Raw genomic sequence first — 14,535 nt, 5'->3', positions numbered from 1 at the left:
CACAAAGCACTGCTTTCACCAATAGCACCAGCAGCTCGAGCACCACAGCCTTTGGGGGAGATATATCAAATCCTGTGCAGAGGAAAAGTTGCCTATAGAAACCAGTTTGCTTCTTTCATTTTGCAGAGGCCTTGTTAAAAATGAAAGAAGCAAGCTGATTGGTTGCTATGGGCAACTGGGCAACTTTTCCTCTGCACAGGTTTTGACATATCTCCCTTGCAACCTCTCTGTGGCGGAAGGGAGACTCCCTCGCCTCCTATGCGCATGAATCCACTGTCACTGTCTTGGTCTTTTCCTAGTCCTCTTTAGCAGTGAGGGAGACAGGGAGACGCCCTCTTCTTACACATAACTTCACTGCTGGCCATTGCCTCTGCAGCCGTCTTTCTGCTTTCTCAGCTGCTCACCTGTGAGAGTGCCACTCCTACTACTGCTCTTTTCCAGTGGTACTTAGGCTTCTGCTGCTGGCACCTTCTGACCCTAGGTACGAACCCTGCTTCTCTCTAGTCATCTTGGCTTAACACAGGGACTACCTGGCCCTCTCCTCTATCTATCCAGATCACATGACACAGTTTAACCACCACTCTTACCATCATAGGGTCTGGCCTCTGAGCTGCCTCCCTCCTTCTGTACAAGAGCAGTGCCACTTGTGTCCTAGTTATGTCACAGTGCCGTATACTATGAAAAGTGTTGGTGGCATTGCTACTCATTGTTTCCCACACCTTAGACTCAAACGTATTCCATAGGTAGGTAATAAGTTATATACATGTGGCAACCCCCTTAACCCCTTAAGGACCAAGCCCATTTTCACCTTAAAGCGTACCCGTCAGATCCAACAATTTTTTTTTTTAATATATCACTCAGTACCTTATCCTGACCATGTACATCTAATTTTTATGTGTCTAGCACCTTTATTTTTTATTACACTTTTAATTTAGCTCACTAGTCTGAATTCCTCTCAAATGGAGGGGGCGTGGCCTCACTGTGCAGATCTCTGTCCCCTCCCTCAGTATGCTGTCTGCTCACATCTCCCCTAGCATTAACAAAACTTCAACTCCCAGCTTGTCCTCACTGACAGTAGCGGGACACATGCTGACAGTGGGAGGATTTTTCCTCTAGCTGTGAGCCCTGTGCTCACAGCTGTCAATCAAGGAAGTGTGTCCATGACATAGGTGATGATGCATGGACACAGCAGGACTAGTATGTGTCCAAGCAGGTGGTGGGGGGGTGGGAGGGGGGTGGATGTCATTTGTTTGACTGGCTTTTTCAGTATGGGATACTGAACATTTTCTAATGAAATGAAATACCTCATATGTGTATGTAAAGTGTTCGGTGGGCTCAGAAGGGAAGGAGCAACAATGGGATTTTGGTGAGTGAGTTTTTCTGAAATGGTTTTGGGGCGGCATGTCACATTTAGGAAGCCCCTATGGCGCCAGAACAGTGTGGACGTCAATTGCACTGCGGGCTCACTACAATGCTCAGAAGAGAAGGAGTCACATTTGGCTTTTGGAAAGCAAATTTTGCTGAAATGGTTTTTAGGGGGCATGTCGCATTTAGGAAGCCTATATGGTGCCAGAACAGCAAAAAAAAAAAAAAAACACATGGTAAACTATTTTGGAAACTGCACCCCTCAAGGAACGTAACAAGAGGTACAGGTGTTAAATAAATGTTCATTAAAGTGGGATGTGAAAAGGAAAAATGAAATTTTTTACACTAAAATGCTGGGGTTACCCCAAATTTTTCAGTTTATCAAGTGGTAATAGGAGAAAATGTCACCGTAAATTTGTAAATACATTTCTTTGGAGAACGGACGTACCTCATATTAGGACGTAAAATGCTCTGCGGGTGCAGAAGCAGGAGCACTGTCAGGGACCCAGAGCATTTACATGGAGCCAGAACAGCGGGACCCCCCCTCAAGGAGCGTTACATGGGGTACACTAAGTTACTAAAGTGGGGTACAGTGGTCCGTAAAATGATAAAAAAAGGTTATGTTCCCAGAAGGATGACCGTCCCTTTTTTCCAGTGTGGGGGACCACACCTGGAAAGTGCTGGCCTGGGACGATCCTGGCACCTATATTTCCAGTTCCAGATGGGAACTCCGGCCTGCTCTTTCCCGATTGCAAAGATCAGGACCCTTAGGACTTCTTCTTGGAACTGGAGGAATTGTGTGTGTGTGTGTGTTTGGGGGGGGGGGGGGGTGTAGTGTATGTGTTTGGTGTATACTATATATAACCGGTGCGTGATTATAAATCACACACCGTTTTATAAAAATAAAAAAAATGCTGTAGCCAAGAAAATAAATAAATAAAGGGGGCCAAATGCAGCGCCCTGAAACCCCAATAGGGCCCAAGTCGTGCTGCAAAATCTGCGGTGGAACCATATGACCGGAATCGCCGCAGATCACCGGTGCTGACACGGGAGGGGGGGTGTCTCAGGACCCCCCTGGGCATTCAGCAGGCATCCCGGTCCGGTCCCTGCCCCGCGCACGGCCGGTACTAAAATTCCCACGGGCGTACAAGTACGCCCTGTGTACTTCACTACCAGGACATAAGGGTGTACCTGTATGCACTGTGTCCTGAAGGGGTTAAGGCCTCATGACAGAGCCAAAGTTTGTGCATGCACTGCATTTGGAAAGCCTTAAGATCCACTTTTCTTTCCACTTTTTTCACATTTTTTTATATTGCGGCCTTAATCCTGACTAGATTCCTTGTCCTGGCTGCTGAACAACACTCCCACAGCTGGATGCTACAACTATGTTCTACTACAGGGATGGTATTGGACAGGTAATGAGCAGCTCCTGGTTTCCTCCAGGCCAAAAAATTCAATTTAGCTTTCATCAGAGCAGAAAATCGGGTTTCTCAAAGTCTGAGGGTACTTTTGGGGTTGTGTACTCCAGGCTTCTTTCCTGTGTCTTTTACTGAGGGGAGGCACTGGAGTACTGCAGTGATGGTTGACCTTCTTTAAGTTTCTCCCATCTGCACAGAGGATTTTTGGAGCACAGCTGGAGTGACCATTGGGTTCTTGGTCACCCCTGTTTCCATGGTACCTGATGAAAGCCCTATTATGACTTGCTTCAGATTGGTTACGAAATCTTTGCAACTGTCCCATCTCTGCAAATAAAATATATGCCCATGTATTCATGCCTTGCATTGGCAAACAGTAATTTAAATAGCTGCCAGGTTATGCTGCATTAACCATTTATTGACCACTGAGCGTTCCCCCTGCCGACCAGAACTGATTTCTGGGGGTGAGAGAAGCCAGACCCACTGGCTTAATTTCAAAATGTTGTTGTCCTAGTGAGTCAACCCCTCTAAGGCTGCATTCACATCACGTTTAGGTACTACGGCTGATGGGTCCAGCTGGGTAATTTCAAAACTGGGCGCTCCCCGTATCTCGGCACCAAACCTCATTCACTTAAAGGGGTACTCCGCCCCTAGACATCTCATCCCATATCCAAAGGATAAGGGATAAAATGTCTGATCGTGGGGGTCCCGCCACTGGGAGTCCTCACGATCTCTCCTGCAGCACCCCCTGTCATTTTGTGCATGGAGCGAACTTCGCTCCGTGCCTGATGACTGGCGATGCAGGGGTCGGAGGCTTGTGATGTCACGGCCCCGCCCCTCAATGCAAGTATGGGAGGGGGCGTGGAGGGGGAAGTTCGCTCTGTGCACCAGATGACAGGGGGTGCTGCTGGAGAGATCGCAGGGGTTCACAGCAGTGGGACCCCTGCAATCAGACATCTTAACCCCTATCCTTTGGAAAGGGGATAAGATGTCTAGGGGCAGAGTACCCCTTTAAATGAGCCGACCAGAGTCACATAGTGACTCCAGTCAGCTCATTTTTGCCTGGTATCCAGTTTTGTGACCGGACTTAAAGCCGTAGCATACCACGGTTTTAAGTCTGGTCACAAAACTGGATACGGGGCAAAAATGAGCCGACCGGAGTCACTATCTGACTCCGGTCGGCTCATTCAAATGAATTTATGCGTTGGTCTGGGTGCTCCGGTATACAGGAGCACCCGGTTTTGAAACTCCCCAGTCGGACCCAGCAACCGTAGTGCTTTTAATTGATTTTAAGTGGAAAGTATACTTAAAGGGGTACTCCGGTGCTTACACATCTTATCCCCTATCCAAAGGATAGGGGATAAGATGCCTGATCACAGGAGTCCCGCAGCTGGGGACGCCCGTGATCATGCAAGCGGCACCTCGTTTGTAATCAGTCCCCGGAGCGTGTTCGCTCTGGGACTGATTACGGTCGACCCCAGGGCCGGAGGCGTGTGACGTCACGCCCCCGCCCCCGTGTGACGTCACGCTCCGCCCCTCAATGCAAGCCTACGGGAGGGGGCGTGATAACCTGCGGTCGACCGTAATCAGTCCCGGAGCGAACACGCTCCGGGGAATGATTACAAATGGGGTGCCGCGTGCATGATCACGGGCGTCCCCAGCTGCGGGACTCCCGCAATCAGGCATCTTATCCCCTATCCTTTGGATAGGGGATAAGATGTGTAAGCACCGGAGTACCCCTTTAAATTATACATTTCAGCTCTGCTACATCACTACCCAATGATACAGAATTACTATAGTTTCTTGAATGAACACATGTGATCGTTCATGATACTGCCCATAAAAGGAACAAATACTGCATGCATGCCTCTCTCCCTGCGCAGTGCACAATGTATGTATTTACAATCCTGTAAAAAGCTTTTGAGAATTCTTTGCTCGTAGGCATATCTTCGGATGTTTTCGCGTCCGCGATTACACTCCTTGCCTCTGTTGACATGGCTTTTCTGAAAAGCAAAGATTTGATCCACTGTGTAGCTTCCTTGTATGCTTTGATACAGCTTAGTCTTGTGTTAAATTATTCAGAAATAATTATGGAACATGGTGTAGGTTATATGTTTTGATACAGCTCTGGGTATGGAATATAATTTCCAGTTATCAGACGAACAGTGTGACATTAGCACAGATTCATGTGTGTGAAATTGATTTGCCACTGAAAAATAGTGTGGTCAAATACCTAGTGTTGTTCCGAGTTAATAAGGTTTTTCATTAGTTTTGGTTGACGTGACCATATTTAAAGGGACAGGCCAATGCAATGCAATTAGACCCCATCTAGCTTACTATTTGGGACTAAATTGTCTTTGTTGGTCCTCCCATTTCTGATTGAATAAATTTAGGCGTCAAAGAAAGTAGTGCAATTTGCAGAAATGTATTATGTTTGTAGATAGCACATGTGCTACATTTAGTAATTCTGAGTTAATTTAAGGTCACCCGTTCAAGACCCATGTGTAAGATTGAAGCTATAAACAGTCTCCTACTGGACAATCCAGCATGTGCATGCATCCACTACAGGGACAGCCTATTGATTTCAAATGGATATGTGTAATATTTGACTTCCCCTGTGGAGGTGCTGCAGGGAATTTGAACACTTGCTGCTAGGTTTACCTAGAGATCACAGCTGATTATTGGAGGTCCCAACAGAAAGACATAATGTGATCTACTTTTTTGGTGATGGGGCAGAATATCATACATGAATTGTTCAACGCGCAAAACCCCATTAAATCTCTGGCAGCCTGAGTACAAACATATGGACAAAACCCATACTGAAGTTTTTTTTTTTTTTTTTTTACATGGAATAACAACACAGTTTTCCTCATCTGTGTTTCTGGATTGCAATGGTTTAGGCTAATTTTAGTTCTGTAATAATTTACTTGTCTTTCGCACCATGTTTGCGTTCAGTGTTTAAGTTGCGAGCTCTAAAAATATCAAGTATTCATAATAAATCCATAGATATTATTATCTGACATGCTAAATCACACATAAAGGCCAAGGCATGTTATTGCAGGGAGGAAAGGGAGATGGCCAGCTTTAAGATACCTCTGGTGTTGCATATTTATTTATTTATTTTAAAAGTAGTGGATAAAAAAAAGGCTAAAATCAACATATCGGGTCCCGGTGTAACAGCGCTGTTGGGTCGCTAGACTAAGAAACCAGGCTTCACTTGTAGAATTCACCTTTCCTGGGTCCAGCAATGGCTCACAGCAGTCAGATAACCCAGTTATCAGCAGTAACATAAAAGATAAATGCAATCTAGTATAAACAAAATAAAAAACAAAACAACAATTCACTGTTAGCTGTCAGTGACTAATGGGAGTTTTATTCTTGCAGGGACTAGTTGTCTTGCAGGATTGCTCTGATAAAGTACAAACAACAAACAACCAACAGAACAATACAGACTTATCAAAATATCTGACAATGACAGATCCAGAAAAGTTAATAGGCAGAAGTGTGCAATACACCAGGGAAACTTCCAAAACCAAATGCTTAAAACCCACGTAGACAATTTGGACAGTCATATACAGCAATTGCAACAAAGCACCACAAAAATCACTATAATCACCACCGGAGACTAGTAGTTGGAACCTTTGAAAAGACTACGGCATCTCAGAAAACCATGTACAACAAAAACCCGTCTTGGACCATTATTCTGGCAAGAACTAACCCTGCTACCAGCAACTATGTAAACATGAAAAGGCAGGGAAGACAATGTGGGAGGAGTAGTCCTGCCAGGCATAAGATTCTGCCCCTCCCTCGGGAAGGAATTGAGGGAAAAGTTATACTGCCTCATACCCTTTAGTAACTTGTAGATCCCATTTCAGTTGACCAGATCTATCTTTAATATTTCATGCAAATAACCATGGGCAGCACGAAATAGGTGCAGGGAGTGGGTTCCAAGACAATATGACAGGTCCCAGCTGCCCTCCACCCTGCCGGCCTTTAGTGATATGTCTCTCCTTTTCTGACTAACAGCTAACTAGTTACCCAAATTATTGGGGCTCTTTTAAACTATTCACCTGTTTCAGGCTGCCCACGGTTTGAGCTCGTCAGGTTCCCTTTAAAGGGTTTGTCACATTTGGACCATGACCTTCCTTATGCCTACTTAACAAAGGGGGATTGACTGCCAGGGGTAGAAAACTAGTAACACATGTCATTCATGAGTCTATAATGGCTAAGTGACAACCATTATTGGACTTCTAATAGCAGCTAATTTTGTAGCTAGTCGTACTTAGGCATTCCTTCACCAAGAAAAAAGATTCCATTTCTGCCTGGCCCTATTTGTAAATATCCTGGCCAAGGCAAAGTACAGTAGCTTTTGCAGCTAACACCTAGGGCATAGGCCAAATAATCTAGCCCAAACAATTCTAGACCAACGTTAACTTTAAAGGGGTACTCCGCCCAAAGACATCTTATCCCCTATCCAAAGGATAGGGGATAAGATGTCTAATCGCGGGGGTCTCACCGTGCAAAATCCCCACGACCTGCGGCACCCCTGTCATCTGGTGCACGGAACGAACTTAGCTCCGTGCCTGATGACTGGCGATGCAGGGGTCAGAGGATCGTGACGGCACGAAGAAATGGGGCAGTGACGTCATGATCCTCCGGTCCCTGCATCGCCAGTCATCAGACACGGAGCAAAGTTCGCTCCGTGCACCAGATGACAGGGGGGGCTGCTGGAGAGATCTCAGGGGTTCCCAGCGGCGGGTCCCCCGCGATCAGACATCTTATCTCCTATTCTTTGGATAGATGATAAGATGTCTAGGGGCGGAGTACCCCTTTAAGCTTTCCCAGAAATCTTTGTGCTGCCTTTTGTTAAAAAAAAAAAACTATATGTAAAAAAATAATGTTTTTATTTATTTTTTTGCTTATCTGCTAAAGTTCAGTAGAGAAACACTGACTTAATACTTTTTGGGTAAGTTACATGATACATGACTCATTTTACCACTGAATTATAAACCAAACTAGAAGCAATTCTTAAAAGCATCAGATATCTTCTGATTACATGGAATAAGTATTTGGAGCTGAAATAGAATTTATTTCTGTATTTTATTCTCTTTCCGTTTACCCTAGCTGTTGTATAAACACTGTGGACCTTGAGAGCTATAAAAAAGTACCCTAAAACAGCTGAAAGGTTTCAACGCTTAAAGGGGTTATCCACCATAAGGGGATTTTAGCACTTACCTATCAGACAGTAATGGACATGCTTAGGAAGGATCTGCGCTTGTCTTGGAGCTAAATGGCTATGTTGTGAAATTACCATGTCTTTTGGTGAACTGGCAATTTCCTGTTAGAGTTTTTCATCTACAAGTCCCATAATTCCTGTGTGAGATCACTTTTCTCTCCCACCCCACCCATTGTAACACACCTATGCTCCCTTCAATGCAATAGACCAGTGTTTTCTAACCAGGGTGCCTCCAGCCTCCAGCTGTTACAAAACAAAAATTCCTTGCAGAATGATCTCCCTCCCACCCAGCAGTCACTCCACCCTTTGAAGCAGGACAGGCTCTCTGTTATCACCTGACTAGTGATGTAATGTCTCGGGATGCAATGCAACCTGGGAAAACCTGAGACAACGTCATTTTGGATGTTGTTAAAAATAAACTTTGGGGCAAAAATCACAGAAGAATTTTGAGACCACCATCACACACAGGTACATGAATGCTGTACAATCTCTACAGAGCCACATGGTGACTTCCACTGTATTGGCCAAAATTGCTGTGTACCCTCAGCCAACTGTTGAGGGACAGTTATGGTCCATAAGATGGAGCTCAATGTATTGGTGTAGCTATTTAAAGTCACTTCGTTATAGAAGTCTACTTGTAGGTCAGGCACTATTTCTTATTGCTTTTTTTAATGGGATCTGTGATCTATGATGCTGGTATGGCTTCTATAGGGCCAATAATATTTCTGATATGGCCTCTGTAAGGGTTGGTATGGTTTCTATAGGGCCAATAATATTTCTGATATGGTCTCTGTAAGGGTTGGTATGACTATTATACGGCCAATAATATTTCTTATATGGCCTCTGTAAGGGCTGGTATGACTTCTATAGGGCCAATAATATTTCTTATATGGCCTCTGTAAGGGTTGGTATGACTTCTATAGGGCCAATAATATTTCTGATATGGCCTTTGTAAGGGTTAATATGACTTCTGTAGAGGCTAATACCTACCGAAGTCATATCGGCCCTTATTTTGTGGGCACATATGAGCTATATATGGGCTGATATGACTTCTTTAGATGTTATTATGATCACTCCTGGCTTTGGAACTGTACAGTATATTATTTCTGCAATGTATGATGTTGGGTAAACTGTATAGCATTGTTTTTAGGCAACTATTATAATTACACCAACAGAAGGGACTGCAGAGTACACCTATCCAGCACATACAAGCCCTCTCCACTGCTCTGTATACTGGTAGAATGTTCCAAGAAGACATCTCTTTGTAGTGAATCACTCAGCCTCTCCAACGTCATTGACTTGTTTATTCTGCCGATATCATAATTCAAGGTGTGGAAGGGTAAATAAATACTCCTCCGGATTAAGTGATATTTAGCTCTGCAATATATTTTATGACTGTAGTCACATATATCTGTGGCTGGAGCAGATGCATCCTCTTGGAATTACTTGTACAGTGTTTTATTTAGAGTAGATTTTTACTACTGTTTTTTAAAGTCAAAGTCTGTTCCTTTTAGGTACTGTATTTCTGTTTTAGGAAAAAATAATCTCTAAAATAACAGCACCCTTACAGTCGTGGCCAAAAGTCTTGAGACTGACATAAATTTGGATTTTCACTAAGTTTACTGCTTCAGTGTTTTTAAATCTTTTCGTCAGATGTTTGTATGGTATACTGAAATACATTTGTAAGCATTTCACAAGTTAGTTTTTTAGCTTTAATTGACAAGTTTTTACATCATGTTTAGGCAAAGAGCCAATATTTACAGTATAGGGGTATTCTGGCCTTATACATCTTATCTCCCATCCAACGGGTAGGGGAAAAGATGCCTGATCACATGAGTCCCATCGCTGGGAACCCTGCGATCTCAGTGCAGCCCCCGGCATTCTGTGCGGGGTGCTGCCTCAGAGACAGAGATGTGACATCATGGCCATGCCCCTTCTTGACACCACGCCACCTCCAATAGACATGAATGGAGGGGGCGTGGAATGGTATCACGAGGGGGCATTGCCTTGACATCATGCCTTGGTCTCGGATGCAGTGCCCAACACAGAATGCTGGGGGCTGCGCCAAGATTGCGGGGGTCCTGGTGGTGGGACCCCTGCGATCAGACATCTTATCCCCGATCCTTTGAATAGGGGATAAGATGTATAAGGCCGGAATACCTCTTTAACCCTTGTTTTCCAAGACTTGTTTTGCAATTTGTTGCATGCTGTAAATCTGCTTTTGTGACCTATCCTGACTGATGACACCCCATACTTGCTTAAAGGGGTTATCCAGGAAAAAAACATTTTTTTTATATATCAACTGGCTCCAGAAAGTTAAACAGATTTGTATATTACTTCTATTAAAAAATCTTCATCCTTTCAGTACTTATGAGCTTCTGAAGTTGAGTTGTTCTTTTCATTCTAAGTGCTCTCTGATGACACGTGTCTCGGGAACCACCCAGTTTAGAAGCAAATCCCCATAGCAAACCTATTCTACTCAGTGCAGTTCCCGAGACAAGCAGAGATGTCAGCAGAGAGCACTGTTGCCAGACAGAAAACAACAACTCAACTTCAGAAGCTGATAATTATTGAAAGAATTAAGATTTTTTAATAGAAGTAATTTACAGATCTGTTTAATGTTCTGGACCCAGTTGATATAAAAATAAAGCTTTTTTTCCTGGAATACCCCTTTAATCACTGCTTGGAGTTTATCACAATTTCTGGAAGTTTATCATAATTTCTGTGTTTTTGTTTGTCCACCTGCTTTTGAGGATTAATCACAGTTTTTTAATGGGATTAAAAGGGAACTACAGTACTTTTCTCCTTATCCCCTATCTGACCATTGCCTCGGTGTTCTGAAGATTTGTGTTCTGAACATTGGCTATCCTCATGCAAGGAGCGACGGTGGTCGACACGCCCCCTCCATCATGTACTGTCTATGGGAGAGCCATAGAGGAATCATTCAAAATGGTCTTCTAAAGTAATGTATTTAATTTGTTTTTTGCTTACATGCTCCAAATGTATCAACCCCTCTTGATAGTATGATAAATATGGTGCATGTAAGCAAAACTAAATCAAAAACACACATGCTAAAGACACACAATGGTAAAGTACAGACCAAAAGTTTGGACACACCTTCTCATTCAGAGTTTTCTTTATTTTCATGACTATGAAAATTGTAGATTCACACTGAAGGCATCAAAACTATGAATTAACACATGTGGAATTATATACATAACAAAAAAGTGTGAAGCAACTGAAAATATGTCATATTCTAGCTTCTAGCCACCTTTTGCTTTGATTACTGCTTTGCACACTCTTGCATTCTCTTGATGAGCTTCAAGAGGTCTTCCAACAGTCTTCCAACAGTCTTGAAGGAGTTCCCAGAGATGCTTAGCACTCACTCTGCGGTCCAGCTCAACCCCAAACCATCTCGAATGGGTTCAGATCCGGTGACTGTGGAGAACAGATCATCTGGCGCAGCACCCCATCACTCTCCTTCTTGGTCAAATAGCCCTTACACAGCCTGGAGGTGTGTTTGGGGTCATTGTCCTGTTGAAAAATAAATGATGGTCCAACTAAACGCAAACCGGATGGAATAACATGCTGCTGCAAGGTGCTGTGGTAGCCATGCTGGTTCAGTATACCTTCAATTTTAAATAAATCCCCAACAGTGTCACCAGCAAAGCACCCCCTCACCATCAGACCTCCTCCTCCACACCAGCACACCTGTGAAGTGAAAACCATTTCAGGTGACTACCTCTTGAATCTCCACAAGAGAATGCCAATAGTGTGCAAAGCAGTAATCAAAGCAAAAGTTGGCTACTTTGAAGAACCTAGAATATGACATATTTTCAGTTGTTTCACACTTTTGTGTTATGTATATAATTCCACATGTGTTAATTCATAGTTTTAATGCCTTCAATGTGAATCTACAATTTTCATAGTCATGAAAATAAAGAAAACAAAAAAGGTGTTTCCAAACTTTTGGTCTGTACTGTAAATATCCCCCTATTTATTCTAACACAAATTATTGTACTGGCTTAAAGATTATCACAACATTTTTTAACCACACCTTTTCAATAATTTAAGGCTGTGTTCACACATTGCAGCTGTATTAGTTTCATTGCATTGTGTTTTTACCATGATTATGCCATAACTGGACATTACTGCAATGCAACTGCAACGTGTGAACATACCCTAAGGGGTTGCTTCCTACTAGGGCTACAAAATAATAAAGTGCACTGCTCCATCTCTGGCGGTTCTGTCTGCCCCAGTGCCTCTATTTACTTACCCTGATGTCTCGCTGTTCCACCTCTCCTGATGATGGTTCAAACACTCTGCAGCCCCAGTGATTGACTAAAGTGGGTTTGGAACACCATTAGGAGAACCTCTTTAAAATGGTTGATTTAAAAAAATAAAAAATAATTACTACAGCTTTGCACCTACCTGTGTCACCTTGGTTACAGATTAGAAACACACTCTGGGGGCAATTTTTCAAAACCCAAAACCCATGGAGAGGAAAAGTTGCCCAGTTGCCCATAGCAACCAATCAGATTACTTGTTTTATTTTTCAGCGGCTTCGTTAAAAATTAAAGAAGCAATCTGATTGGTTGCTATGAACAACTGGACATCTTTTCCTCTCCTCAGGTTTTGATAAATCTCCCCCTCTGTGTGTAGTCTGATCCTTCATTCATTTATTAGGCTGCATTCACACTACCAAATTTCCAAGTACAGAAATGCAGTTCACAATTTCTTGTGCAGAGGAATTGGAGTAACCCTCAGAATACACATAGTTTGCTTATCACCTGTAACCAGGCAGACTCATAAATCTGCATGGGTGCTGCATACACAAAACAATATGAAATTCAATATGAAACTCAAAACTATTTGCTTTCTGGTTTATAGTTAAATTCATTTTAAGGGGGAACTTCTGTACATGAGTACTTATCCCCTATCCACATGTACTGGAGTTCCCCTTAGGGCCCGTTCACACGTCGGAATTCAAGGGGAATTTACTCGAGTAATTCCTCTTGAATTATCCGCTCCAAAAGAATTGCCATCTCCTCTGCCATTGACTTCAATGTAATTTCTGCTGTCCTGTTCACACAGCGTAAATTCCGCTAGCGGAATTCCGGCGCTGAATTCCGTTCCGCTTGAAGAAAGAGCATGTTCATTCTTCAAGCGGAATCCGCTAGCAGAATTCAATAGACGTCAATGGGAAAAAAAATTTACGCCTGAGATCGTTTCCGCGCGGAATTTGAGCGGAAAAATGTAGAAGAGACAGCCCATGGAAAAAGGATGACACCCATTCTCCACCCCACACTCCACCCTTTTTTTACTCGTCAGCCATTTGTAGATTTTTTTTCGGGACATTTTGGGGCTTATATAACACTTGCAGCTCTAATTTCTGACTAGCACAATCATAAAATGGCCGATTTGGCCCTCCCACAAACCCTCCCCTTCCTTCTTCCCCCTTTTCGCGTGCATTTCCGCTCGCATTTCTGCGCGCATTCCGCGCGAAATGAAATTTCGATTTTTCGTACGTAATTTTTTCTGCTCGATTTCCTCTTGAATTCCGACGTGTGAACGCACCCTTAAACTGAAGGAGATCCAACTGGCCTCTCTAACACAAGCCATGTGGACTGGTGTGATCAAACAAATGAAAGAAACAGATGGTGCATGTAGTCCTTTGCCTGACGCCCCCCTGACAGGCGTGGCCACCTATCATGCATCTTACCTTCTGTCGTAAAAGGACAAGGGGAAATGAAAGCGATTTATTCCAGGAATTTCTACTAATTTTAGTTTTCCTTGGGGAAAGAGAATCACATATTCCCAAATCACATCTCTCATTATCTTTCCAATTTGTGCAAACAACAAAACTTTGTTTTTAGTCTTCTTATAAAATATGCATGTAAAAAAAAAAGTGAAAGTGATAAACAAAGGCAAACAAGCCACTACATTTAGAATTGAAATTTGCTACAATTATAGCTGTTAAACAAAATAAATACTAACAGCGAGAAGCGCTCACGAAAGATAAATTGTATGGAAGGAAATGACAAATGTTTAGAGTTTGGGGCTGATTTTAAGCAGGGCACGTATCTTCAAATGCACTAACTGTTTTAACAGCTGTTTTGTTATGTTTTCCCTCCTCCTTGTTTTAGGGGCTTTGAGTCATGATGCAAGAATCTGGGACTGAGACGAAAAGTAACGATTCAGCCGTGCAGAATGGTGGAAATTCTGGTAACCACTTACTAGAGTGTACATTACGAGAAACGCGATCTAACGGAGAGACACCTTCTCTGGACTCCACTGCGGCCGACCTCGCACATCTTCAGCAACACCAGGTACCGTGCCCCCTCATCCTGCTCTCTGGTCTGAGATGGTAGAGAAAACAGAACTATCCAGGCAATCACAATGGAATGTGAAATTTATACTTTATTATGTGTTCTGGCGCCCAGTTTCAGGCATTCATCACTGTGGAGCAGAGATCAAAGATGGTTGCGATGCTTGAAAAAGCCAGTGTGTACTGTTTAG

General features: G+C 43.2%; 1 protein-coding gene across 7 annotated transcripts in view; it reads left to right on the top strand.

The window, feature by feature from the left end:
- Positions 1-14,535, top strand: part of FOXP1 (forkhead box P1) — an 837,055-nt gene that overhangs the window by 516,963 nt on the left and 305,557 nt on the right. For 6 of the 7 annotated variants that reach the window (XM_056524614.1, XM_056524620.1, XM_056524621.1 and 3 more), the window contains one exon: positions 14,163-14,345. In XM_056524614.1, coding sequence (XP_056380589.1) covers positions 14,175-14,345 — 171 coding nt within the window. In that variant the 5' untranslated portion in view covers positions 14,163-14,174. Of the gene's footprint in view, positions 1-229; positions 482-14,162; positions 14,346-14,535 lie in introns of those variants that run through there. The other variant, XM_056524618.1, reaches the window with a different exon arrangement.

The sequence above is a fragment of the Hyla sarda genome, chromosome 6, assembly GCF_029499605.1.
Source record: "Hyla sarda isolate aHylSar1 chromosome 6, aHylSar1.hap1, whole genome shotgun sequence".
Classification (NCBI taxonomy): domain Eukaryota; kingdom Metazoa; phylum Chordata; class Amphibia; order Anura; family Hylidae; genus Hyla; species Hyla sarda.
The sequence above is the reverse complement of the archived record's forward strand: the minus strand, read 5'-3'. Positions and strand labels throughout refer to the sequence as shown.